At 43.4% G+C, this 26,905-nt stretch overlaps 1 protein-coding gene across 4 annotated transcripts in view; it reads right to left on the reverse strand.

The window, feature by feature from the left end:
* Positions 1–26,547, reverse strand: part of LOC124138403 — a 30,792-nt gene extending 4,245 nt beyond the window's left edge. Inside the window, exons 1-11 of one of the 4 annotated variants that reach the window (XM_046505036.2) lie at positions 26,078–26,547; positions 15,624–15,722; positions 12,642–12,859; positions 10,588–10,649; positions 9,752–9,856; positions 5,734–5,824; positions 5,319–5,486; positions 4,187–4,282; positions 2,213–2,360; positions 1,514–1,659; positions 766–899 (exon numbers count right to left, since the gene is read on the reverse strand). In XM_046505036.2, coding sequence (XP_046360992.1) covers positions 766–899; positions 1,514–1,659; positions 2,213–2,360; positions 4,187–4,282; positions 5,319–5,486; positions 5,734–5,824; positions 9,752–9,856; positions 10,588–10,649; positions 12,642–12,859; positions 15,624–15,722; positions 26,078–26,167 — 1,357 coding nt within the window. In that variant the 5' untranslated portion in view covers positions 26,168–26,547. Of the gene's footprint in view, positions 1–765; positions 900–1,513; positions 1,660–2,212; positions 2,361–4,186; positions 4,283–5,318; positions 5,487–5,733; positions 5,825–9,751; positions 9,857–10,587; positions 10,650–12,641; positions 12,860–13,858; positions 13,945–15,623; positions 15,723–22,786; positions 23,106–26,077 lie in introns of those variants that run through there. The other 3 variants (XM_046505034.2, XM_046505035.2, XM_046505037.2) reach the window with 3 other exon arrangements.
* Positions 26,548–26,905: the final 358 nt, after the last annotated feature.

Genomic DNA, 26,905 nt, shown 5'->3' on the forward strand with positions numbered 1-26,905 from the left:
CGACAACAATTATTGAAAATTCATCGATTGACTGCCTGGCTATCCATGGTCCAACTTGTGATAGCAGTTCTTTGAAAATTGTGGTCGCCATTCGAAAGTTAGTAACGGCAGCGGTATTTGGGATGAATCTCATTTCTTGAACCATATTCCCGTAATGTTCGAAAGCTTCGCGTCGACATAGTATTGGACGAAAGCATGTTCCGTCGACGGTTATATCTGTATATGCTTTCGTTTGTTTGTTTGTTGTTTAACGCAATATTCCAGCTATATGACAGCGGTCTGTAAATAATTGATAAACAATGCAGTGGTTGACATCATGGGCATCGATCCACGAAATTGGATAAGATGACATGCATCAACAAAGTCAGCGAGCCTGACCACCATATCCCGGCAGTCGCCTTTTACGACAAGCATGGGTTGTTTAAGACTAATTCTACCCCGGATCTTCATTGGTCATCTGTATATGCACCACAAAAACACTGAGGTGAGCTCGCGTCATTTTCAGAATCAACGCGGGAAGTTTACATAGGTCGCGCGTTTGTGATGACAGTTCATCGCACCCAACTTGTCGCTGTCGAACTGTGGTAGACTGTGACGCGATGTGCGTAGAGGTCATGCCCCATGTGTATTAGTCAATGACTGGCCCACGAGTTGATATTCCTTGTATCGACTGCACGGATAATGCAGATCTGCGGGTTCAAGTGTCAGATCCTTATGTTGCTACAGATTGTTTTGTGGTTAGTCGATGCTTTCATGAAGAGTTACCCCTCTTTCCTCCCGCCATGGTCATCTGCGCCTGCGTCGCTCGAGTGGGCGTGGACATTGGGCTATGACTATGAGGTATACCCATGTCAAACATGCTCGAGCCAGACGCCATATTGCTGCCTTCACTACGACCACTGCAAACACACAAAGACAAGTCATGAATATATTTTGAACAAAGCATTGATTACACTGTAGATCACCTGGATTTGAAGTCAACAGTTTAATGTCAATAGCCGCAAGAGATGCTGGACAGTATCAGCATTGTCTCTTTTCTATCTAAGTACAAGTACTTAATTTGAAACACACACATATATGATTATATATAAAACCAGGGGTAATAAGAAATATGAATCCACGATCAAAAGATTCTGCACAGTGACGGGCTTCCTTGTTTGTTTGTTTGTTTCATGTTGTATAACGCCGCAATATTCTAGCTATATGACAGCGTTCCGTAAATAATCGAGTCTGGGCCAGACAATCCAGTGATTGACATCATGAGCATTGATCCACGAAATTGGGATACCCATAAACAAGTCAGCAAGCCTGACCACCCGATCTTGTTAGTCGCCTCTTACGACAAGCATGGTCGCCTTTTACAGCAAACATGGGTTGCTGAAGACCTATTCTACTCCCAATCTTCACGGGTATGACGGGCTTCCAATGTGTGTGAAGCCTGCGATAACGTGAAGGGATACTGTTCATAATACTGGCCACATCATTGCTGCAGGCGATAATAGACAACACGTACCTGGCGTCCATGGTTGAAGATACTCGGGTGGTTGACGGAGATTCTGGGGGGTCCGGCTCTCTCCTCCCAGACCGTCTTGCCGAACCCCGCCCTCCATCGGTTTTTATCTTGGGCAGTACTGCCCCCTTACTCATAAGCGTTATGACCTGAAAGCACAAGCGTGGGCATTCCATGCCTGTAAACAAGTGATTCTGGACCTGGGAAACCTGTGGTTGATAATGTATTACAATGGGTAAATCACAAAAAGAACCCCGCGATTTGTTTGTTTGTTTACTGTTTAACGCCACACTCAGCACTATTCCAGCTCTATGAATAACCTAGTCTGGACCAAACAATCCAATGATTGACACCATGAACAGCGATCTACGCAAGTCGACGAGCCCGACCACCCGATACGGTAAGTCGCCTCTTACGGCAAGCATGGGTTGCTGAAACCAATTACATGGACATAAATACCCTTGTACTATTAAATTCACATGTACGTTTCAAACCTGAGTATACAGTGTAATAAATACTAGTATATACCCAAGGCCCAATCACCTTCACAATCTTTCTCTGACTTAGCACAGAACTTAACTCGCTCAAAAAAAACAATTTGTGACCTCGTTTCTTATTTTTGATTAAGACGATGACAAAATGCATGGCACGTGTGACGTTTCCCACTTTGCTTCTTATGACCGTTCAACGACAAGAGCCTACCTGGTTTTGAAAATCAGCCGGTATGGCGGCATTAACTATCTTCAGATAGTCAACCGTCATTTCTAGGATGGATGCCATGTCCGTCTTCCTGCCCCTGATGTACGGCAGGAGGACCCGCAGCTGGTCGCAGCTGTCCTTGATCCTCTCTCTAGACGACAGAGGGAGAGTGAGCGAGTGAATTTGGTGTAACGCACTGTTGAGCGAGATAATATGGTTTTACGTAGGCCGCTAAACAATATATTCCATGACGGGGGGCACCAGAAATGGGCTTCACGTATTGTAGGGGGCACGGGTGGCCCATACGTCTAAGGCGCCGCGATTCGCTGTGCAGAGTTGCGTCCCTTGGGCACGTCAGAAACCTATGATTGTGGGTTCAAATCCCGGTTCGCCCCGATTATGTTTCTAGGTTTGTCAGCACCATACCCGTGCTCGTGGGTTTCACCAAAGTGGTAAACGTCCGAGACTTGCATCACTTCGGGCTTTCCTCCCACATTAAGCTGACACGTCGTGATATAACTGGAATAATGTTAAAAGCGGCGTTAAACCCAACTCACTCACTCACATATTGTACCCATGTGGATAATCAAAACCAGGGTTTCGGGGTGACGAACAAACGCTTTAACCACCCACCGCATATATGAACAATATTTCAGTTATATCACACCAGGTCAGCTGATTTAAAGAGGAAAACTCGGAGTGATTATAATTGTTCAGTCAGTACTGATATTAGAGCAGGGGTGTCAGTGCGAAGCTACACAAAGTCATTGATCCCGTAAGGTATCATTGTTTTGAGAGCGTGTATCATGTATCCAACAAGGTATCCGCATGTTTTGACGCGTTTAATCATAGTAAGTGAGTGAGTTGGATCTAAGGCCGCTTTTAACAGTATTCCAGTTATATCACGCTTGATGTGGGAGGAAAGCCCGAAGTGATGAAGGTCCTGGACGTTTACCACTATGGTAAACCAACGATCACGTGTACTACATTTTCCCGTGGCAAGGACGTTTAAAAGACCATAAAAGTCCAGTTTCCACCCTTGCCAAACTAGGCTCGATCGTCGCGCCACCGGTGGCTATTACGAGTTGTGTCCCTTTTATGTCCCTCATATTGACAATCAGATTCCATCTCTCACATCACTTGCCCTTGCAAACGATATGGCGGCGATCTCATCGATAATCAAGATCTATATTGTAACTAAACGGGTCTTACCTCACGAAGTGCATCAAATCACTTGAGCACCTTAATCAAACACATGAAAAGATTTGGAAAGTATCTGTTAACGCCCACACAGTAAACATCATTTGCAAATCCTGCACTTGAAATTCATGTTGTTTACGAACCGGATGTCCAGTTCATTACTCCCTTGCCTCGTGAAGATAGGATGTGGTGGTGAAAAAACAAGAAATATATTCGGGGCGAACCGGGATTGGAACTCACGATAATAGGTTTCTGGTGTGCCCAAGTGACGAAACCTTGCATAACGAATTGCGGCGCCTTACACGACTGGGCCACTGGTGCCACCGAGACGAAATTAGTGGGCATTGCTTAAACAATCCAATGAGGCATCCTCCAAACCAGAGCGAAACATGTGGGTGCAAACTACCCATGTCTACACCTGAAAAACACACAGAACTGGTTGACACCTAAGGTGTCTGAAACAAGGGGAGTGGTGCACACAGTTTCTTGACCCGCCAACAGGGACGACTATGGGATTCGAGTGAGTGAGTAAGTATGGTTTAACGCCGCTTTTAGCAATATTCCAGCAATATTCCAGCAATATCACGGCGGGGGACACCAGAAATGGGCTTCACATATTGTACCCATGTCGGGAATCGAACCCGGGTCTTCGGCGTGACGAGCGAACGCTTTAACCACTATGCTACCCGACCGCCCCAATGATGGGATTCGAACAAATGTTGGGCGGGTCCTGGCAAGGCATCGCTTTGCGGCCACTGTACCTAATGTATAAAGTACCTGCGAAGTTTTTCCTTTGTGGTGTGATCAGCCGAAGACGCCATTGTCGGTCGTGCGGGCCGCGGCTGATAGGTGACAGACTGCAAGTTGAAGTTCCTGCATCGCCAGAAGCGGAATTGCATATAAATGAACACACGACATCATTTTCATAAGATTTCAAGGATTTACAGCTTTCATTAAAATTATACATAATCATGTCATTCGAAAGAAGTTCTTTGTTTGTTGTTCAACGCCGCACACAGCAATCTTTCAGCTATATGACGGCGGTCTGTAAATAATCGCGTCTGGACCAGACAATCCAGTGATTGAGATCATGAGCATCGATCCTTGCAATTGGGATCGGTGCCATGCATTAACCAAGTCAGCGAGCCTGACCACCGGATCCCGTTAGTCGCCTTTTATGGCAAGCATGGGTTCCTTAAGACCTGTCCTACCCCGGATCTTCATGGGTAGAGTCAGCAAGTTGTCTCAGTGCCTGCATGCCAGAGTGTCGAAAGAAAAGAGTTTCCGTTTGATATTCAGTTTTCCGTTTTACTGCGGCAACACTGTTTCTAATCCTCTGTGAAACTCTTTTCAAGTTTTCACGGCAACCAGTTTGCAAATGGTATGACAAGGCAACTTATCAGCCAAGAATGTACAACAGAAAACAAGAAAACCTTTGATGCGTTGTATCACCACGGCGGCAAATTCTTTGTTTATCAGATTAAATTTACAATATAACGATTTCCCAAAAATATTTAACACAAGCTGTGAACTCCCGATGTGAACGTCGACTGGTTTAGATTAATTTTGTTATGAAATAGGAACGAAAATGGCAAAAGAATATAATATCTTAAAGAAACTAAAATTGTTACTTTAACAAACAAACAAAAATCACATTCTGAAAATAGTTATTCAGAATGTTATATCAACAGACAAAAAAAATACTCGTTCCGATAAAATAATCGTTTACTAGTTCCAATGCATGAAATTCCTGTACAATTACCCATAAACTCCAATGTCCCCACAGACTTTTAACAGATCTACATGTATTACAAATAGACCATTGCTGCCGCGGAATGATATAGTGCTGAAGTATACAGTGCCTACCAACATATGTTTTCCCAATTTGATAACACGTCACCATGTATACCTGAGCGACGAGAGGACGGTACTGGGGGTGCCGGGAGACCCGTGCTTGGAGGTGGGCGTGGCGTTAGTCGTCACACTGGGAAGGTTACTGGACATCTCACTTCCAGAGGAAGACTGCGCTGTGACACGTGGCTCCGGCGACGTCGACAAATTCAAGTCTTGGCTTGCACTGAAATTGTTTACAGAACGTAGACGGCATCCAATGAAAATCTTTTTATTTAAGTTGACATACTTACATGGGCTTATTGGAAATTAATACCATTTGCATTTACGTGTTTTTATTTGTGTATTTTATTTAGTTATCAGATAATTATTTTCAAGTTTATCTTTTTCGCCCGTTGACACGACTGTTTCATAAATTAAGTGTCTTTAAAATATGCCTTAAATTAACGTCCCTACATTTACCGGGAACCTACTTTAGGTTTGATGTGACGGTGTCGCTGCAGGCTGAGGAGGGAGTGGTCGGGGTCTTGGGACACTCCGGTGTCAACAGATTGGGGTCGTCCACTGAAACAAAAAAGCAAATTGATGTTTTTCGCCGTAGTCAAGAAGGCATTGTCCCAATAGTTGGGTTTTTTTCATTTAGGTCACTCTTAATAAATCGTTCCGATGCTGCTTTTTTTTCTTCTGAGTGAGTGAGTTCGGTTTAACGCCGCTTTTAACAGTATTTCAGTTATATCGCGGCGTGTCAGCTTAATGTGGGAAGAAAGCCCTCAGTGATGCAGGTCTCAGACGTTTACCACTTCGGTGAAACCCATGAGCACGGGTATGGTGCTGACAAACCTACAAACAATCAGGGCGAACGGGATTCGAACCCACAATCATAGGTTTCTGGCGTGCCCAAGGGACGCAACTCTGCTCAGCGAATCGCGGCGCCTTAGACGACTGGGTCACCCATGCCTCCTTTTCTTCTGAAGCACGCATGATGTTACGGACTTCTTTTAAATTTCCGTAAATTTAAATATTAGGATAGTACTTGAAAAAAATCGAATTTACAGGTATTATAGAGATTTCAATTTCTTTTGATTCTTTGCTGAAATTGAGAAGCGACTACATTTTGGCTCAAAAATTGTGTAGCATAATATAAACCTGCTCGAACATAAATTCTTTTGATCAGTTATATCAAGGCCGTTGCATATGTATACTACAAAGAAGTTAAGGAACACACGATGTTTACATATGACTAGTTAAACCTATCATGCCATGCTTTGCATTTATAAAGCTTTATGTAATGCCGCACTCTGAAATATTCAAGCTATATGACGGCCTGTACATAATCGAGTCTGAACCAGACAAACCAGTGATTGATATTATGAGCGACGTCTCACGCAGTCGGATTATGTTGACCATGCAATCAACTACGGAGTCGACCACCCTATCCACTGATTCACCCATGAGGACAAGTTTTGGTTGCTGGGAACCTAATTTATCCAAGTAGTACCACGCGCTAAGACCTAGAACAGGTTGCTATGGGAGGATTCGTTGTAAAGCCGTGTCTGGCCTAACCGTGCATTAACTCATGTAACTGGTACCAGTCGTGAAAAACATGTGAACAGTCGTATCTTGACTGCATCTACAGTTGCGTTGATAAGGCAGTAGCCACCTTTTTTGGTTTTGTTTGTTGTTCAACGCTTCACTCGGTTTAATTCCAGCTACATGACGACGCCTGTAAATAATGGAGGCTGGACCAGACAATACAGTGATTGATGTTGTGAGCAACGTTCCACGCCGTCGGGGTACGATGATACGCAATCAACCAAGTTACCGAGCCTGTCCACACAATCAATTTAGTCGCCTGGTACGTTCTATTCTAACCAAGAACTCCCACAGGCGCGAATACTTTTGTTAATAGATTCTTGATTAATAACATCCCAGATGACGCAGGCCGGACATTTCTACAACTCTAAAGACAAACGCAGCCGAAATGAGAAACAAAGGAGCGTTATCGGAATCTGTCTGGCTTTTGAAGCCACCAACAGCAGATCCAACCAAGGCTAATGGACAGAGCTTAACTAATCATGTCAAGGCCGTAGTTAACTTTTTTTGACAGGGGGGCAAATAAGATTAATCATTTCTTATTCAAGGAAAAATGTTTTCTATAAAAAAAATCCAGGGGGTCAATTATTTGTATATTCACACCCGGATTCCCCACGGAGAGATGGCCATGTATGTGGACAGAGTAAAATAAATATATGATTTAATACTTTGTACTTTTAATTTTTAACAATTAATAAATGGGGAACATCCTTTTTACTAATACAAGATGTTATATGTCTGCCAAAATCTGACCGTTTGATTACAGCTTGAGCATGAGCGATTTTTCTCATCTTTGTACTACTTTTGGATTACATCTGTTTCGGATGAATATTCAGTGTGTATGGCTGTAGAAAATGTCAATAATTTAAGCATTTATTTTTTAGAAGAATGAGTGAGTTAAACAGTTCAGTTATACGAGGGGTATCAGAAAGAGTGGAACCTGACATATCTAGGTTGTTGTTATGCTTACGCGGGATATACATTGGTATTGACCCGTGGTCGCTTTGTCCATTCAGTCCAGCGCCGCTTAGGTACTCGACTTCTTGGCATTGAAATGCCACAAAACTGAGTATAAAGCAATCATCAAATGTTTTACCTTGAATATTGTTTATGGAGAGGCTGACCCATCATGTGCCGTTATTAACCGCTGAGAGAAGGAATTTCAGCGCGAGAGAGATAGTTTGGAAGATGACCCTCGCTCTAGTTGACCCACTAACAACATCATAGAAGAAAGCAAACGGACAATGAACAATAAGCGCATTAAACTTCATTGACTAGAGTTAGTTTGGTTTAACGCAGCTTTGAACAATATTTCGGTTATATCACGGATTGTTTGTTTGTTTGTTTGTTGTTTAACGCTGCACTCAGCAATATTCCAGCCATATGTCGGCGGTCTGTAAATAATCGAGTCTGGACCAGACACTCTAGTGATTGACGTCATGAGCAATTGGGATACGATGACATGCATCCACCAAGTCAGCGAGCCTGAACACCCGATACCTTTAGTCGCCTCTTACGACAAGCATAATCGCCTTTTATGGCAAGCATGGGTTGCTGAAGACCTATTCTATCCCGGAATCTTCACGGGTCATATCACGGATTGACAGCTTAATGTGTGAGGTAAGCCCTAAGTGATGCAGTATAGTTAAGCACTTTGGTAAAACCCACGAGCAGAGGTATGGTGCTGACATCCCTAGAAACATAAACGGGCGGACCGGGATTCGAACCCACAATCAAGGGACGCAACTCCGCGCGGGAGAGAGAGTTTGGAAGATACCCACCTCTGGTAGACCCACCACCATCAAAACATTCCTTGTTGTGACACCGTCAACAACCTGATATTGAACGCAATACTCTCTGTGGTCTAGAGTGAGTGAGTGAGTGAGTGAGTGAGTGAGTATGGTTTTACGCCGCTTTTAGTAATATTCCAGCAATATCACGGCGGGGGACACCATGGGCTTCATACTCTGTGGTCTTGAGGACACCACAAGCCTCAAGTAAGGGCCAATAGAAACAAGCCTTCATCAACACGTATATATGTCGGAGGACAGTGCCCGATGGGTTCTTGCAGTGGTGTCGGGTAAATTGTAGGGCTGGGGTTTGTATCGAGATTAAATATTTTTTTCAGCTACAGATACAAAAAAATATGTTTTTTGTGTGTGTAATATTTAACACTTTGAGCCTCAATCTTATTCTATGGAATAATACCTATCAACAACGTAATATTTAACTAACGCAATTACCTTTTATTCTCAACAGTCTGAAGCATAATATTTTTTCAAGACTTTTCGGGGACTATTTTGCATCAATCGGTCTCCAATGCATCATTTCAAAATGTCTGACAAAGAGGGGCCAAAACTTTTCAATCTAACCACGAATGTCGGTACTTCTTTGTGTCTACATTGTTTTACAGTGTATTACTATAACGGATGTAATTACAATGTTGCTATTTCTCCTGACTTTTTGACATTGTATTGGGCGAGTTACCAATCAGCGATGCCCAAACGTGTAATATTTCAGATACAACATATGCGATATCTGAGAGGCATTTGTTGCCATGAAAACATCAAAGGAAATAATACCGGCTATTGGAAAAACAATGTTATTTTCCTAAGTTTTAAATGAAGCTATCGGGTAAAACACTGAACCGTCAAATCGAATCCACGTTGGAAATAGAACGATACGTCACGGCGAGCTGACGTGTTAACGACCATCCTAACCGAACATTTCGGGCTCCACACTTGTAGGTAATAACAAGTGCGAAAACCCGCATACGGGTTACAGTGTCACTCTCGAATATCGATTTTACTGATCCATGAGCCGTCCAAGTGCAAAGCTTGTCTGCCACGAGCGTTCCGAACACGTGCGGGTATACATAGTGCACGCTCGGCGTCTCACCATGCACGGTCTGCACGGACGTCCATTTCATGTATTTTTGCCTCACTATGGTCTTCGATAACGGCCCCACCAACACCTCGTCAATGCCATGCAGCCGTAAGTCAACTGAAACAGGAAGTGAATTAAAGGGTATCAGAATCAAACTATGTTCAAGTTTCGTGCCCATGTCCATCTCATAGCTTCTTTGTAAATATTACTGTCAAACTGTCAAATTTCCATACATAAATACGGCAGACAAACAATTTGGTTGTTTCAAAGACTTACAAAGCCAACTTCATTGCCTGTCAAACTGGTATACATAAACACAATGTGAGTTGGGAGAAAAGACAAACTGTTATTTGCACGACTAAAATCACACGTGGTGGGACTGCCAATTTACCAAAGCGAAGTCCCCCTTTAACAAACACCTGACCTTGCTGGAGCGATCAACAGGCGATCTCAGCGCTACCAGTGTCGTAGTCAATGTTAATGTATGGCAGTCACTGGGTTCTTTCAACCAAATACAATAATACGTTTTTATAACTGGCCGCTTCCCTTCCTAATGGAACGGAAGGCCAATGTTTTGATCCTCGGGCCGCCTCATACCAAACTACTTTTGTACTTGATTGAACTGGAAACTTCCCTGCATATCTTAGGCTTTTACTACTTTGGGAAAACCCATGTGCACGGTATGTAGCTGACAAACCTAGAATCATTACCATGGCGAATATGGGATTTCAACCCGCGATCATCAGATTCTAGTCGGCACACCACTAATAGCTTTAGTCGAAATTCTGGTTGTATGATTGAAATATTGCGGATATTTGGCGTTAAGGAAGGAACACATTGGACATTACCATCAGGTTGAATGTCTGCTATTCCCAGAATGATGGTCCCACGGTTGGACTTGCTGGCGTATCTGTGATAAAGACAAGATGGGTGTGTTAACGCGGCAGGGTGTTACCCTGCTTTACCGAAACATGAACATCCGGGTTAGAATTGGTCTTCAGCAACTCATGCTTATCCCAAGAAACGACTAACAGGATCGGGTGGCCAGGCTCCCCGACTTGGTTGATGCATGTCATCGTATCCCAGATGCGTGGATCGATGTTCATGATATCAATCACTGGACTGTCTGGACCAGACTCGATTATTTACAACAAACAATCAAAGGCCACAGTCAGATACATTTCAGTTACGTCATGGCGGGATGTTAATAATTGAGCATGTTCCATACAAACGTGTGGTTGATACTATGAGACACGCCCCTCGATAGATGGCAAGTGATGGAGCCTGACCATCCAATACAATTTAGTCGCCACTGATTTTACCAACCCTGGGTAACGCTGAGCTCCAGATAACTGTTTTACCCACTGAATATTTAACATTAATAATTTGAGTATATGTTCATAGACCCCATTACTTGGTCATAGTCACTTCAGCTTGAAAACTGTGTAAGAATCTAAATGGAAACGTCCCTATATGCGATAAACCAGAAGTTGTCCATAAAGTTGTATGTTTTCTTACTAGTGTTGTTGTTTTCACTTTTTCATGCGTATTATACGCAAGGAACTCAAAATCAACTAGGTTATGTAATTAACGCAGTATTTCAGGGTTTTTTACGCAAATACGTATCTTATCTTGAGCTTTGGTTACTGCGATGAAATTTAATTTTATACTTCTTAAAGGTTGGTTTGTTGTTTACCGCCGCATACAGAAATATTCCAGCTATATGACGGCGGTCTGTAAATAATCGAGTCTGAACCAGACAATCCAGTGACTGATATCATGAACATCGATACACGCAATTGGGATACGATGACCTGCATCAAGCAAGTTAGCAAGCCTGACCACCCGATCCCGTTAGTTGCCTCTCACGACAAGCATGGTCGCCTTTTACGGCAAGTATGTGTTGCTTAAGCCCCCATTACACAGGGCTGCGACCTTTGTGCCACCTTCGAGCGATCAAAAACTGGCTAGGACGGTCAATGGTCGCCCAAACCCAGAAAATCATGTTTCCATGTAACTGCTCCAGCAGTTGTTCAGCAGTAACTGCTCGAGTTGTTCAACGCATGCAACCACAATGAAACACTGCAGGTACAAGCACTCTATTTTATAGGCAGACTGAGGAGGGACTACAGGTAGCTCAAAGGAGGCAGAAAAAGAGGCAGAAGTATTGCCGTGGTGTCTCAAGTGTTGCCGTGGTCGCCGAATGGAGGCACGGCGGTTGCCATACTCATCGTTCAATGCACGCTGTTGGTCGCCCAAAGAAGGCACAAGGGAGGCAGAAGCATCGCCCAGATTTACGGGACAACATTTCAGCAGACACATCTATTACCTGACGACCATTGGGCGACCACTGGGCCTTCTTTCTGTAACAACGGCAATACTTGTGCCTCCCTTCTGCCTCCTTTGAGCAATCAACGTCCTCGGCGACCTTTGTGCGACTGTTTTGAACATGTTCAAAACTTCACGGCGACCATGGCGTCCATGGCGAAGTCTGAACCTCCTGTGAACCACCTAGGAACGACCTAGGCAACCATTCTGCCTCCTTTGAGCCTCCAACGACGAACTGGCAAATTCTATGGTCGCACACGGGAGGCACAAAGGTCGCCATCCTGTGTAAAGGCCCCATTTATACCTATTCTACCCCGGATCTTCACGGGTTCATGAAATTATGCATGCCAACAACGCTAAGGTGTCTCGTTGCTGAAAATCAAGTCATAAATATTCAAAACGGGTAAACAGAAAAACAAGTGATAAAAACCGTATTATGATTAAATCATCATTTGCTTTGAAACGATTTGTCCATCAAAACTGGTTTTAAAGGAAGCTGCAAAACTTAAGCAAACATAAGCCTATTTTCAACCAATCAGGTCGAAGGATATCTTGACTGCGCGCCGTGTTTTACCTAATGGAGGTGGAGAGACTCAAAGTCTCTTGGTTGGCTGGCACGGTCATTTTCATCCATATCAGCTGATACACGTTGTTGTTGCAAGCATCGAATGTCTCCTCGTGCCTGTAGGCGTGCACTTCGTGCTCCAGCACAACCTGGCCGATGAGCTCGCGCAGTCTAGCGCTTTCCTGCCCGTCCGCCACAACCAGTGACTTGAGCTCTGATTCTGTGATCTGGGAACAAATATATGGCCATAGGTTAAACCGTACCGTTTTCAGTGACAATTGGATTTCGGGAATATTTTCATAGTGCGCTACTTACAACTTCTAAAACAAGTGAGTAACTTATTTTGTTTTCAATACTGTAAAAAAATGAGTTATTTTGTTGTGTTTTTATCCCTCAAGAATGGGTTGAGTGGATTCTTCGTTTTCTTTCATCGTTTATCGTTACTTTGATACACCCCTTGTGATTAAGGCTGATACCTTCTTTATACTCATACCTTGCCTCACAAGTTACTTTCAGTTGGTAACAAAATAGTCACGTTAACTTCCCAGCTGATGTGCAACTTGTTAAGTTTGCTTGCTTCTAACTTCCCGTAACGTTGTTTAATTAACATGTATTATGTTTATTTTATTTCTATTTGTTTTATTTTATTACATGGTCTTGTCAATGAGTGAATTAGTTGGTTTTAATGCCACTTTAAACAGTATTCCAGTTATATTATGGTATGTCAGCTTTACGGTGGGAGGAAAGCCCCAAGTGATGCCGGTCTCAGACGTTTACCATTGTAGTGAAAACCCACGAGCACGGGTATGTGCTGACAACCCTAGAAACAATCGCGGCGAACAGGGATTCGAACCCACGATCAGAGGTTTCTGGCGTGCCCAAGAAATGCAACGCATTAGACGACTGGGCCACCCGTTGAGTTGTCATGGATACAAGAATATACCGAAATATGGACGTGTAGTTTGTAGTGTTTATACCACACATATCAACTGTTACCATCGTGAACATTATGTCACGCTGTATAAACTACCAGATCACAATATCAAGCAGCACATTGAGGGGCAAACTTGGCGCCAGTTTATGAATTAAATAAAAGCGCGTCTGAAACGGCAGTTTTGTAAGGACTACGGGACTAGTGCCAATTTCTAACGCTGACTGGGCAAATATTGACAAGATACTGGAGAAATTGCACAATGATAGGATAGAAAGTCAACGATCACACCTACTTCAAATTTCATTTTCTGCTGAAGCGTCACGTTTCTAGAGTGTTCGTATCACGAGCAACTCCCTTCGAACTGCTGTCAGAGCGTACATGTAACACTTTTCAGACATCACTGTCTGCACGTGTTCGATCACGCGCTTGTACAAAGCCGCACGGCACGTGCAAATTAAATGCGGGCGTATTCTAACGGTGAATCCGTGGAATGTTTTCCAAATGTCGATCGTATTGACTACTTGAAACTTTCATAATCTGTAACGACAATAAGGTGAGGTGAGACGAAATGGGGGTTTAACGTCGCGTCCAAGATATTAGCGCTGATATAGCGACGTGCATGCGCGTGTGTGTGGCTGCTTGTTCTAGTCCGGACTGATGCCGATTTATAGTGCTAGTCCACTGCGATACCATGCTGCAGTTTAACATGAATACCCCACTCAGACACAGAATACTGACTCCGAGCCGATCAGTCCTTGTTTTAGCCCCTTAATGCCGAGCGCCAGACAGGGTAACAACAAGTACCATCTTTTAACGTCTTTTAGGTATGACGCGGCCGGACCTTCCGCTCTCCGGGCGGTCGCTCTACCACTCGACCATGGAGGCGTTCGTAACGACAATGAGATCAGCCAGTTCGAGTGTGATGGAATTGGTTGTTCGAGTTAATACTACAACAGCATGTTTGAGGCATGGATGGGGATTTGGATTGCACCAAAGAAGGCATTAACCAACCCTGTTATCATGTGTAGGTCTCCAGAACCCTGTACATGCGGTAAGGGCCGACTACAATGAGGACGGGGTAGTCACAGTGGGACAAGAGCTGAATGTGTCATTGTACCCCAAAGGGGTGGATCGTAAAAATCAAGGATTTGCCTGCTTATGCAGACTCAATTGTGGAAACCGCAACAGCTCTGCATAATCCAACATTCGCACACTCATTAATAGAAGTAGGATAATGAACGGCAAGGTGAAATTGGGTTTAACGTCGCGTTCGGGATTATTGCGCTGACGTACGTACGTGTTTGCACGTGCATGTCCTGACATGCCGGATTTAGTGCTAGCCACTGCATGAGATATATCATGGCTACCATACCCCTACACATTGTACAGATTCCGAACCGGCATGTCCTTGCTTTATCGCCTCAATGATGAACGCCAGGCCGAGCACGGTAATAAAAAATACCATCTTTTGACGTATTTTGGTCTGACGCGACCACCGACCTTCCGCTCTCCTGCCAGACGCTCTTATAACTACACCACGGAGCTGATAGTTCCGAAGATTATTCTCGACAGGAACTGAAATGGTTGGTGAGGTGTTAATTGTTCTGGTACAGCAGAAGCCGAGCATTGTATAGAAGCTAAATAACCTACAGCTTTTATAATATTAAAAGCGTCCGTCCGGAGAGCGGAAGGTCCGGGGTTCGATCCCCGACCGCGTCATACCAAAAGACGTTAAAAGATGGTACTTATTGTTACCCTGTCTGGCGCTCGGCATTAAGGGGCTAAAACAAGGACTGGTCGGCTCGGAGTCAGTATACTGTGTCTGAGTGGGGTATTCATGTAAAACTGCAGCATGGTATCTCAGTGAGCTAGCGCTATAAATCGGCATCAGTCCCGACTAGTACAAGCAGCCACACAAACACACACACGTACATGCACGTCGCTATATAAGTGCAATAATCTTGGACGCGACGTTAAACCCCATTTCACCTCACCTATAATATAAAAATGGTGTACTACTGTAGAAAAACAACAGGAATACTTATTAATAAATCTACCTTCAATTCGGGAGTATCCCGGCCAGGTGGGATAGCTCGGCTGTTGACTGTGGGGGGTACGCCGGGGTAACCATTCGTAAAACCAGGTGATTGTTCGGCCTGAAGCAGACAAACAACAGACGCACGATAGGCAGGAGTGGGCGAGAGAATGAGTATGGTTTTACGCCGCTGTTAGTGGTGAACTTAGAAATTCTTTAACTTCAACATTTGTGCGACCCAAAACTTGAAAAATACTTCATGGATTCTTTTCCAGTTGGGGCTACCACACCACAGCAGATGCTTGGGAGTGAATGTGTAGTTGTTGCCTTACGCCAATGTCTAATACAACTGTTGTATCACGATGGCCTGTGAACACCCTTTGAAATACGCGCTGGTCCACAAGCCCGGGACAACCACTTTGTTTGTTGTTTAGTATACTCTGCAATAGTCCAGCTAAATGACGGTGGTCTTTAAATAATCGATTCTGGACCAGACAATCCAGTGATTGACATGCAATTTGGATACGATGACATGCATCGATCAAGTCAGCGAAAATTGTTTTACACACACACAGACTTAAACCATACACATATTCACGATGCGATGCGATGCGATGCGATGCGATGCCGCAAGGTATTGCCAACTCTACTACTCAACTTTTGATAATCAGTATCATGTTTGACATATTATGATCAGTGTTGTGTATCGTAGAAAGATAAAAAATATCCCTATCAAAAGTGGGGTAGTATACAATTCTACAACTATTCATTATGGTAATTCATATTTCGTATATCTCATGCACCAATTTATCGTTCAGGGTCGACGCACACCTCTTCCAACAATAACCGATTTGACAATATGAGACTCATTTGGATAACATTTCAAGGAAATGCCGTGTCGTCCAATGGCATTCGTCGTCATTAAAAGTTATGAATGGCTTATGCGGTAAAGAGAAATACAACAGTTATACCACAGTCGGCTTTAAACCCAGAATGGTGAGTTTGAGACAGTTGGCGCAGTTATATGCACTATAACTATTATACCACGGCCGGTTGTAAACCACGGAATGGTCGGTCAGTGACTGAGTTGGTTTAACGCCGCTTTAAACAATATTCCAGTTATATCACGGCGTGTAAGCCTGACGTGGGGGGAAAGCCCGAAGTGATGTAGGTCTCAGACGTTTACTACTTTGGTGAAACCCAAGAGCACAGATATGGTGGGGACAAACAAACATAGGTTTCTGGCACAGCGAGTTGCGGCGCCTTCCATGTCCCCGGAATGGTCAATAAGAGAAGGTTGACACCGTCATTGTTAAAGTGAAGATAGAGAAATCAACAGACAAATCCGACACTGACACAGTAGTCGATGGTGTGAGCAACACTATGTCACCGATTAAAATTCTAGACAATTAAGAACAAAGCGTTGTTTATTCCACGATAAAACATTGTTCTATCATGACGTCATTTCTGGAGATTCGAACTCGCAACGACGACGTCATTTCTGAGAGGTAAGTGTCTTGTGAGTTGAGTTGTTCCCATTAGATGGAGCTGGGCAACGTAAACGCAATGGTCGAACTACCGCACCCCAATCGGTATTTGGAGAATAAGGTACAGACAATCGACGAGAAGATTGTGAGAATATGCGGGAAATACCAAATGTTATCCCCCTTTTCATATAATGGACTTGTCCGACATGGCCGAGGTCGGATTGTATTCAGGGAGTCATCCTCATGGAACAACGGGCACATATATTTTTAAAGCTTGTATGTACATTTTATTTAAATCCTTAAAGAGACTGTACATAATGTTCATATCTCGTTAAACAAGTAAACGACCGGTAGAAGTAGTTTATCATACAATAATTGCCTAGTATGCCCCTCGTTGTTTATTCTCCCTGCAGTGTTTTTTGTACGAAAAACAATTCCCACTTGTCGTTTGCTTCAAAGTCAATCCCCTGCACAAAAGACTGACAAGATACTGAAGGGTGACTTGGGCAATAATTTCTCTTACATTTTGCCGTTTTAGTACAGTTTTATCAGAGAGGACATCAAAGAATGGCCAAATCCGGAATCGAACCAGATTCGTGGCGAAACACTGGACTACGAAACCACCGATCTACTGAAAAAAACCGATATTTTCTTGTTGTTTAACGCCGCACCCAGCAATATTCCAGCTAAATGACGGCGGTCTGTAAATAATCGAGTCTGGACCAGACAATCAAGTTTCTGACATCATGAGCATCGATCCCCGGAATTGGGGTACGATGACATGCATCAACCAAGTCAGCGAGCCTGACCACCCGATTCCTTTAGTCGCCTCTTACGACAAGCATGGGTTGCTGAAGAATCGGTTGGTCTTTAACTCCTTTCAGTACAATGGTATACATACGTTAACATCCTCGGTTGTCACCCTTGTATCTCCTAACAAACTGGAGACACAATACCCTTGATAATCGAGGATGATACCTTGTATGACTCCAACTAAGAAAGTGGGTAAATGGGCCATGAAGAGTGCGTTAAGACGCCAATCGTATAAGCACATGAAGAATGAGCGAGTGATAAACGTCACATAACGGCGAGTTGTTCACAGAGTGAGTGAGCGAATATTCGTATTAGGCCTTGTCGTCATCAAAGAACAGTTCCCTGCCATGGCCTTGCTGATTCTGTACCCTACATGGTATGTCAGTGGGCAAGCACTATAAAACCGGCATTAAGTCCAGATTAACTCGCGCAACGCGCGCACACACAAACACACAAGCTCTTAGACGTTCTCCACCTTTGGGAGTGTGAGTATGGTTTTACGCCGCTTTTAGCAATATTCCAGCAATATCACAGCAGGGGACACCAGAAATGGGCTTCACACATTGTACCCATGTCGGAAATCGAACCCGGGGCTTCGGCGTGACGAGCGAACGCTTTAACCACTAGGCTACCCGACCGACCCCCACTTTTGTGACACCACCTAATACAGGTATGATGCTTACAAACCAAGCATCATAATCGGAGCGGATCTGCAATTCTTTTTCACTTTGTACAGCGAATTCCGGGGCCTTGGAAAAGTGGGTCACCAGTGCCTCCTCGTCTTCGTCCCACATAAAAGCATTGGTTCAACTACTGGTAATCCATTCTGGCCCAGAATACTCATGGAAAATGTGGTGCAAGGTTTCACGGCGACACGGTGAATTTGTACTTACAATGTCAGTGAGTGAATATGGTTATACGCCGCTGTAAGCAATATTGGGCAACCGAACCAGGCCTTCGGGTTGACGAGTGAACGCTTTAACCACTACGCTTACACCGCCCCATATTTACGTCGTTCGGTTTCGGAAACCATGACTCTCTTATAAAGGTAGCCAAATGCCTTGTCAATAACTTTGTCATGCACCGGAAGAGATTAACGAAATTCACAGTGTCCCGACCTACAATCCAGAAATAGGCGCCGCTGTCATATTGCCGGAATATTTCAGAGTGCGGCGTAAAACAACAAACCTTCATGTATCAACCAGCTGATGAGTTTGGTTTAACGCCGCATTGAACAATATTAAAGTGATGTGATGACGCGTCAGCTTGATGTGCGAGGAAAGCCAGGTAACCCTGTGCTTCAAGGGCAATTTATGCGTTTGTTTTCTTACATTTGATCGAAACAAGTCGGTTACCCAGTTTGGTTGTGACGTTTGTTTCTGGAGCAGAACTTATAGACTCGGTTTGCTATTTCTCCACGAAACTATGGAGAGATGGGTTATTGTTACGTTAGTGAGTGAGTTGTGTTAAACGCCGCTTTTAACAGTATTCCAGTTATATCACGGCGTGTCAGCCTAATGTGGGAGGAAAGCCTGAATGCAGCTTACCACTTTGGTGAAACCCACGAGCACGGGTATGGTGCTGGCAAACCTAGAAACATAATCGGGGCGAACCGGGATTCGAATCATAGGTTTCTGGCGTGTCCAAGGGACGCAACTCTGCACAATAGCGGCGGGGAGAGGACAACAGAAATACACTTCATACATTGTAACATGTGGAGAATCGACCCGGGTATTCGGTGTTCGAACGCTTTAACCACCAGGCTACCCGACACACACTCCAGATTAGAATATCATCTCCGATCACCCGAGCGTCACACATACACATCATTACGACATATCTACATGGCGTTCACATCTAAATGGCTTTCACCGAGTGACACGTAATGTGCATGCATCATCGCACAGCTTGATACAGATTGATTCAATGTAAGTAAATGAGTAGATTTAACGTCGCTTGAACAGTATTTTGATTATGTCACGGCGTGGTAGCATGAGGAAAGCCCCAAATGACGTAGGTCACAGATATTTACAGCTTTGGTGAAACCCACGAAAGTCTAGACCAGACAAACCAGTGATGGGTGTTATGAGCACCCTCCCATGCCGTCCGCGCCGGTACAACTGCACGCAATCAACCATTCACCACCGTTCTATTCATTCGCGCTTCGAACGACACGCTGGGGACTGCCTTATACGAGTGTCGACTCGTGAATATCGGGGTTTGAATAGGTCAACAACCCATGCATGCAGTAAAAAGCGACTATGATTGTCGTAAGAGGCGACTAACGGGATCGGGTGGTCAGGCTCGCTGACTTGGTTGATGTCTGGTCAAGACTCGATTATTAACAGACCGCCGTCATATAGCTGGAATATTTCTGAGAGCGGCGTTAAACAACAAACCAACAAAACATGTACGAGTGTTGATTGAAAAGTCTCACACAAAAGGTAATGTGTATGGTGAATTATTTTGTTGTGGACATTAAATGATGTTATAGAGGCATATCCGCACAGAGATTGAGTCGGTTGAGCAAATTGTTTCGCTGTGACAAGTCAGTAAAATTAGCGGGCACCAAGTGACCTTTGGAAAAAGGACAAACTCAAGGAACGTGCAATGATCAAGTACTTGAGGAAAAAAGGCTTAACACCAAACGTCATCCATGAGTGAGTGAGTGAGTATGGTTTAACGCCGCTTTTAGCAATATTCCAGTAATATCACGGCGGGGGACACCAGAAATGGGCTTCACACATTGTACCCATGTCGGGAATCGAACCCGGGTCTTCGGCCTGACGAGCGAACGCTTTAACCACTAGGTTACCCGACCGCCCCTCGCCATCCATGAAGATGTGATATCCAATGATTGATGCTGTGAGAAACGATCCACGCCGTCGGTGTATTGACACGTACTCACCCAAGTCACCGAGCCTGATCACTCGATCCACTTGGTCGCCCTTAACGAACAGCATATTGTATTACTGGGGACCAACCCGGGATCCCCACGGGGTGAATGTCAAATTGCGTCAGCTCGCTGATATGTACAACTTTGATTCAACCCACTGTCATCCCGGTCCAATGAAAGAAAAACAAAATGTATGTCGACTCGGGAGTAGTATTTGAGATGATGCAGTGCCCGTCTGTGAGTGTGTGAGTGTAGTTTTAAGCCGCTTTTAGCATTATTCCAGCTATATCACGACACAGGACACCAGAAATGAGCTTCACCCTTGTACCTACGTGGGAATCGAACCCTGGTCTCCCCGCGTGACGAGTGAACGTTTTAACCACCAGGTTACCAAAACGCCCCTACCCATCTGTGAATTAAGTATGTATAGGTCACAAAATCTCTCGCGGAATGGTTTCGCTACTGCCTACTGATTTCAGTAAGAATGTTGCCGTCTAATTTATCTCAAGGGACCGATCATTTGATATTGTGGAGAGCATCTTCGGGTTCGTTTGGGATTTTTTTTTAAAAACATATGGAAAATAATAACCTTGTCCGCTCGAAATAATGGCTGTTCTAAAAACATAGTACAGATGAAGGCGACAGGGTTGCGGAATGTATGTGACAGACCACACTAGGTGAGTGAGTGAGTGAGTTGGGTTTAACGCCGCTTTTAACAGTATTCCAGTTATATCGCGGCGTGTCAGCTTAATGTGGGAGGAAAGCCCGAAGTGATGCAGGTCTTAGACGTTTACCAGTTCGGTGAAACCCACGAGCACGGGTATGGTGCTGACAAACCTAGGAACATAATCGGGGCGAACCGGGATTCGAACCCACAATCATAGGTTTCTGGCGTGCCCAAAGGAGACCACACTATGAGTGAGTCGGGTTTAACGCCGGTTTAAACATTATTCATGTTATATCACGGCGTGTCTGCTTAATGTGGAGTGAAGCAGATCTCAGACGTTTACCACTTCGGTGAAACCGAGAAACATAATCGGGACAAACTGGGATTCGAACCAAGATCATGGGTTTCTGGCGAGCCCAAGAGACGCAACACCGAAAAGCGAATAGCGACGCCTTAGATGACTGAGACACCCGTGCTCCCTAGGTAGACCACACTAGGAACTAACCGGTTCCGATCTAGTGCTTTCCGAGCAATCTTAGTTTTAGGTGAACAGACCTGCACATTTTCCACGAAATCAACGCATCGGGGATTTTACAATGCAAGCAATTAAATAACAGCGCTGGACCAGACAATCCAATGACTGATATTGTCATCAACAATCCACGCCTTCCGGAAGAGAATACACGCAATCAACCAGTCACACAGTCTGTCATTTGGTCGCTTCCTGAAAACTTTATACGACCAGTACAGGTTGCGGGGAACCATTTTATATTAAACAGCGTTCGGTAGTGAACAAAACTAACATATCGATTGGAAGAGCTCCCATCGTCCCCCCATTGATCATAATAAACGCGTCGTGATCTCAATGTTTATGTTTCGGCTATTTGTTTACGTTTTAGTAATTAATGATTTGACAAATTCAAATGTATATATACATTAACATATTTGACATCCAACCCACATCCTTATATGTTTGGAACTGTAGTATGTGATATTTAATATATCACCTCTTTACATAGTCTGTATTGTTCAATATGAATCATATTAGGAATACGTTCTGTAATGATATTCATAAATACACGTCAGCAACCAGCTGACTCCATACATAAAGAAAAGCATCACATTTCTGATTAGTCCGTCGGCAGTAGCGATCAAGAAAATAGGACATGTTACACCTGGACATATTTTCAGGGCGCGATTGGGCAACATGTGTCATGTATCAGGGGGGTGTACATGAGAGCACTTCCGGATACATTCAAGGACGAAGCTTATGGAACTGTGAAAGGTATGTTTACAGAATATATTTTATTTTTTCAACTCACCCATGGATCTGAGGGGCTCAAAGCTTGTGGGGTGCTTGTGCTTGGGGTGTAATAAACTTCTTCGAGAAATAGTCCCTCACTGCAAATACTGGTCGCATCGTCAGTGCTTTCGTGGCATGAGTTATTGTCTAATATGGACGGTATTCGCATGTCTTTACCATCGCCCGCTTCGTTAGTTGAAGTCGAGCTGTTTTCATCAATAGCCCTGTCATTCGCGTTGTCCGACTTGGACGACATAGCAGGTAACGAGTTGAGTAACAGGGTCTGTTATCTGACCAGGAACGCTGGGTACAAAGTTACCCGGATTAGTACAAACTACTTTCCCACCCGATAGCCAATCGATGTCGATTTCAGAGCGTGGCCAGGTAAACGACATGTCACTCACCAATGAAGAAGACCGTTTTGGCTCGCCAAAAGCATGCGCTAAGTAATTTGCATATGAATCGCATGCTCATTTGATAAGGACAGTTTGGGTCAGCGTGAGAAATATATAGAATCAAGCGTTACATAATACAGATCTGAATACTTATACAAGCTTAAGAAGCAACCCGAGAAATTATTATCCTGGTGAGTTTCTGAGATATATGGTCAGTGGATCAATTTTTTGTTTAGAAATGCAATGGTCGTTTCCGTTTCTTGGATAGGTCAATGATGTGAAGCATGTTTCATCCAGTGACGGATCGAGGGATGGGGGTGGGGATGGGGATGGGGTGGGGGTGGGGGTGGCCATCACCCCTTTTTGTACATCTGATATTCTGTATGAGCATTTCCTACCATGATAACATGTTGTTTGGATGTTAAAGTAATATGATTAATAAAATGGCCCAAATGGACCCCCACCTTTTTTATCATCCTGGATCTGCCTCTGTACATATCGATGGGCTGCATGTGACCTACTACCGGAACATATCACATTCCCTTTGAGGACAAATCAGTGGGTTGTGGTTGTGATTCATGAAAGGGTTTTTTCTTATTTTTTCAATATTTCGCAAAAATTACTTAACTAGGCAAGTTCTGCAAGAGAATTGTCCACTGCACCAGGTGTTTCAAACATATTTGGGTCGGAAATGTGTTTGCATCATGAAAATGATTGCTGAGGGTAAATAAATCCTGAAAGTACTCATTTTGGCCATTGACTCATTAACACTGTAAATAAAATAGAGAATCTGTCTATATTAGCATGTTTAGTTATACAACTGGGGGGTTCCTTCTTGTAAACTTACAGCTTTACATAGGCCTCGTGGTATCAAAGAAAAAATCGCAGGTAACCATTTTGTTGATATTCTTTTACAGACTTTAAATTAACTCGCCTTATTAATTTGAAAATTCTCATCGATCAATTGTGATATAAATCATACTACCAGCAACAAAATTTAGTTTGGTCGCCAATGAAATACATACAACAATCTTACAGCATGATACGTAATTGAGGCATACTATTTGTTTTCAACTTTTTCTGAAAATATCCTATTTCCTGTCTTTACGATAAGTTCGATCCCCGGCCGCGTCATACCAAAAGACGTTAAAAGATGGTACTTGTTGTTACCCTGTCTGGCGTTCGACATTAAGGGGCTAAAACAAGGACTGGTCGGCTCGGAGTCAGTATACTGTGTCTGAGTGGGGTATTCATGTTAAACTGCGGCATGGTATCTCAGTGAGCTAGCACTATAAATCGGCATCAGTCCGGACTAGTACAAGCAGCCACACACACACACACACACACACACACACGTGCATGCACGTCGCTATATAAGTGCAATAATCTTGGACGCGACGTTAAACCCAATTTCACCTCACCTCACCTCTTTACGATAATTCGGCAGCCCTGTATATGACAAAATGCGGAATCCTAAAATTCTTCTTGAAAATGTTCTTGTAACTATGAAGTGACGTGATCGATAGATCACTTCAGTGGAAAGTTATAGAAATTCCCACTGGACACTCAGGGACGTAGTGTCATACAACATTATTTCACGAGCCCTTGTGAATTAAACTTTAATAGGGGCTAATGCTGGGCCTTGTGTCATAATTGTAGGATAATGAGAAAGAGAATTAGCGATGTGAATGCCATTATTCTCCTCCCCATACAGTGGGACAAAAATGGCCTAACCGGTCCTTTATTTCAAAAGTATATTATATTGATAGGGACTTACATTTACACCAGAATATATAAACACTGTCAGGCTGTTCGGCAGCCTTGATGCACTTTTTGTGTTGTATACATGTATATTGTTTTATTTTATAGTTGTTTTAGTAGTTGTGGTAGTGGTAGTGGTAGTGGTAGTAGTTATTTTGTGAACAGGTAGCCTTCAAATGCCCCTACTCAACGAGGACTACCATCATTGTATTCGTTACTTGTCTTCAGCATACACTTTTGTAGTCTCGGGCTGGAGGACTAGAGCGAATTTCGAAAGCTGTTTTGTCCTTTTTGCAATCGATCTGCAATATTTTGGAAACACTTATATAACATATTTATTTATGTAATATATATATATAGTAATGATTAAATCAGTGGAGTAAGATTGAACACAGTTTTAATCGGCTAGCGCTTTCAACTTATACCACGTACGAGTCTCATCATATATATATTTCGTCCACTGACCCTTCGGCCTTTGGAATAAAATCCACCTAATATATTTTGGTTGGTTGGTTGGTTTGTTGTTTTACGCCGCACTCAGCAATATTCCAGCTATATGACGGCGGTCTGTAAATAATCGAGTCTGGACCAGACAATCCAGTGATTAATATCATGGGCATCGATCCACGCAATTGGGATCGATGACATGCATCAACCAAGTCAGCGAGCCTGACCACCCGATCCCGTTAGTCGCCTTTTACGACAAGCATAGTCGCCTCCACCTAATATATAAACTTTATTATAAAAGGATCAGATACAAGTGTAAATGCACTGACAAAGTGAAAAAGTATTTTCTTTCACAAGACAAACTATTCACTTCATTCCAGGAGCAGGCGTTCGTCAATATGTATAAACTTCACGATATTCGGCGTTCGCTCGCCACGCCGAAAGCCCGGGTTTGATTCCCAACATGGGTACAATGTGTGAAGCCAGTTTCTGGTGTCCCCGTCAGTGATATAGCTGGAATATTGCTACTATATTTACGCACTCACTTTAAGATTCGCACCGCGTGAATAATGTCCATAGCAATATATGAATCTTATGTTGAGGTAACGAAAGCCTTGCAAGTAAGTAATCAGTGGTAAATTGTAATGGCGGCCATTTAATTATCGCCTATAATACAATCATGGAGATTGGAAGACATAAGTACTTACAAACAATCGGTTGATGGATTGAAACCACTGCCACTGGAGCAGCAACTCATTGTGCAGGAAATCACTTTCGAAGAGCAACCAGTTTGCCATTCATAACATTCAATCGACAGATATATTTGGCATTGCTGTGTGTTTTCCGATATTGCATGTCGTCTGCTATCCCGAAGTGTCACGATGGTCAATATCGGCTATCAGCCAATCAAATAGCAGACATAAATCTTACTACGTCTGATATGCATATTCATGAGAAACTCTTGCTTGGCGGCACGACGATAACATATTATTTGTTTTTGGCTCAAAGCGCTCGAGTTAAAGGAACCAGTACAAAAGTTCGATGACGGATAAAAAAAACCCTAATTCCTTAATTTTTTAGGCCATCTCAGGTTGTAATGTTTGTCTGTCTGTTTGTTTGTTGTTTAACGCCACACTCAGCAATATCGCAGCCATATGACGTCGATGTGTAAATAATCGAGTTTAGACCAGACAATCCAGTGATTGACATCATGAGCATCGATCTGTACCATTGGGATACGGTTACATGCATCAACCAAGTCAACGACTCTGGTCGCGTTAGTCGCCCCAGACAAGCATCGGTTCATTTTCTGGGACATTGTCATCCAAAATGACCTAAAGATGTTTCAAATATGGTAAATATAAAATATAGAACAATGACCTAACCAAAATAAATCAAATCATACTGCATTTGTTTCTTGCAAAATCACTGATATATGATCTCAAAGTCTTTATTGTGTCATTGTTTCTGCCTAAAGTATGCTCCTCAAAAGAAGGAAAAGAATACCTGATTTTTTATATAACTATAGATTAGCT

Source organism: Haliotis rufescens, unplaced genomic scaffold (genome assembly GCF_023055435.1).
Source record: "Haliotis rufescens isolate VD_foot unplaced genomic scaffold, xgHalRufe1.0.p SCAF_8, whole genome shotgun sequence".
NCBI lineage: Eukaryota > Metazoa > Mollusca > Gastropoda > Lepetellida > Haliotidae > Haliotis > Haliotis rufescens.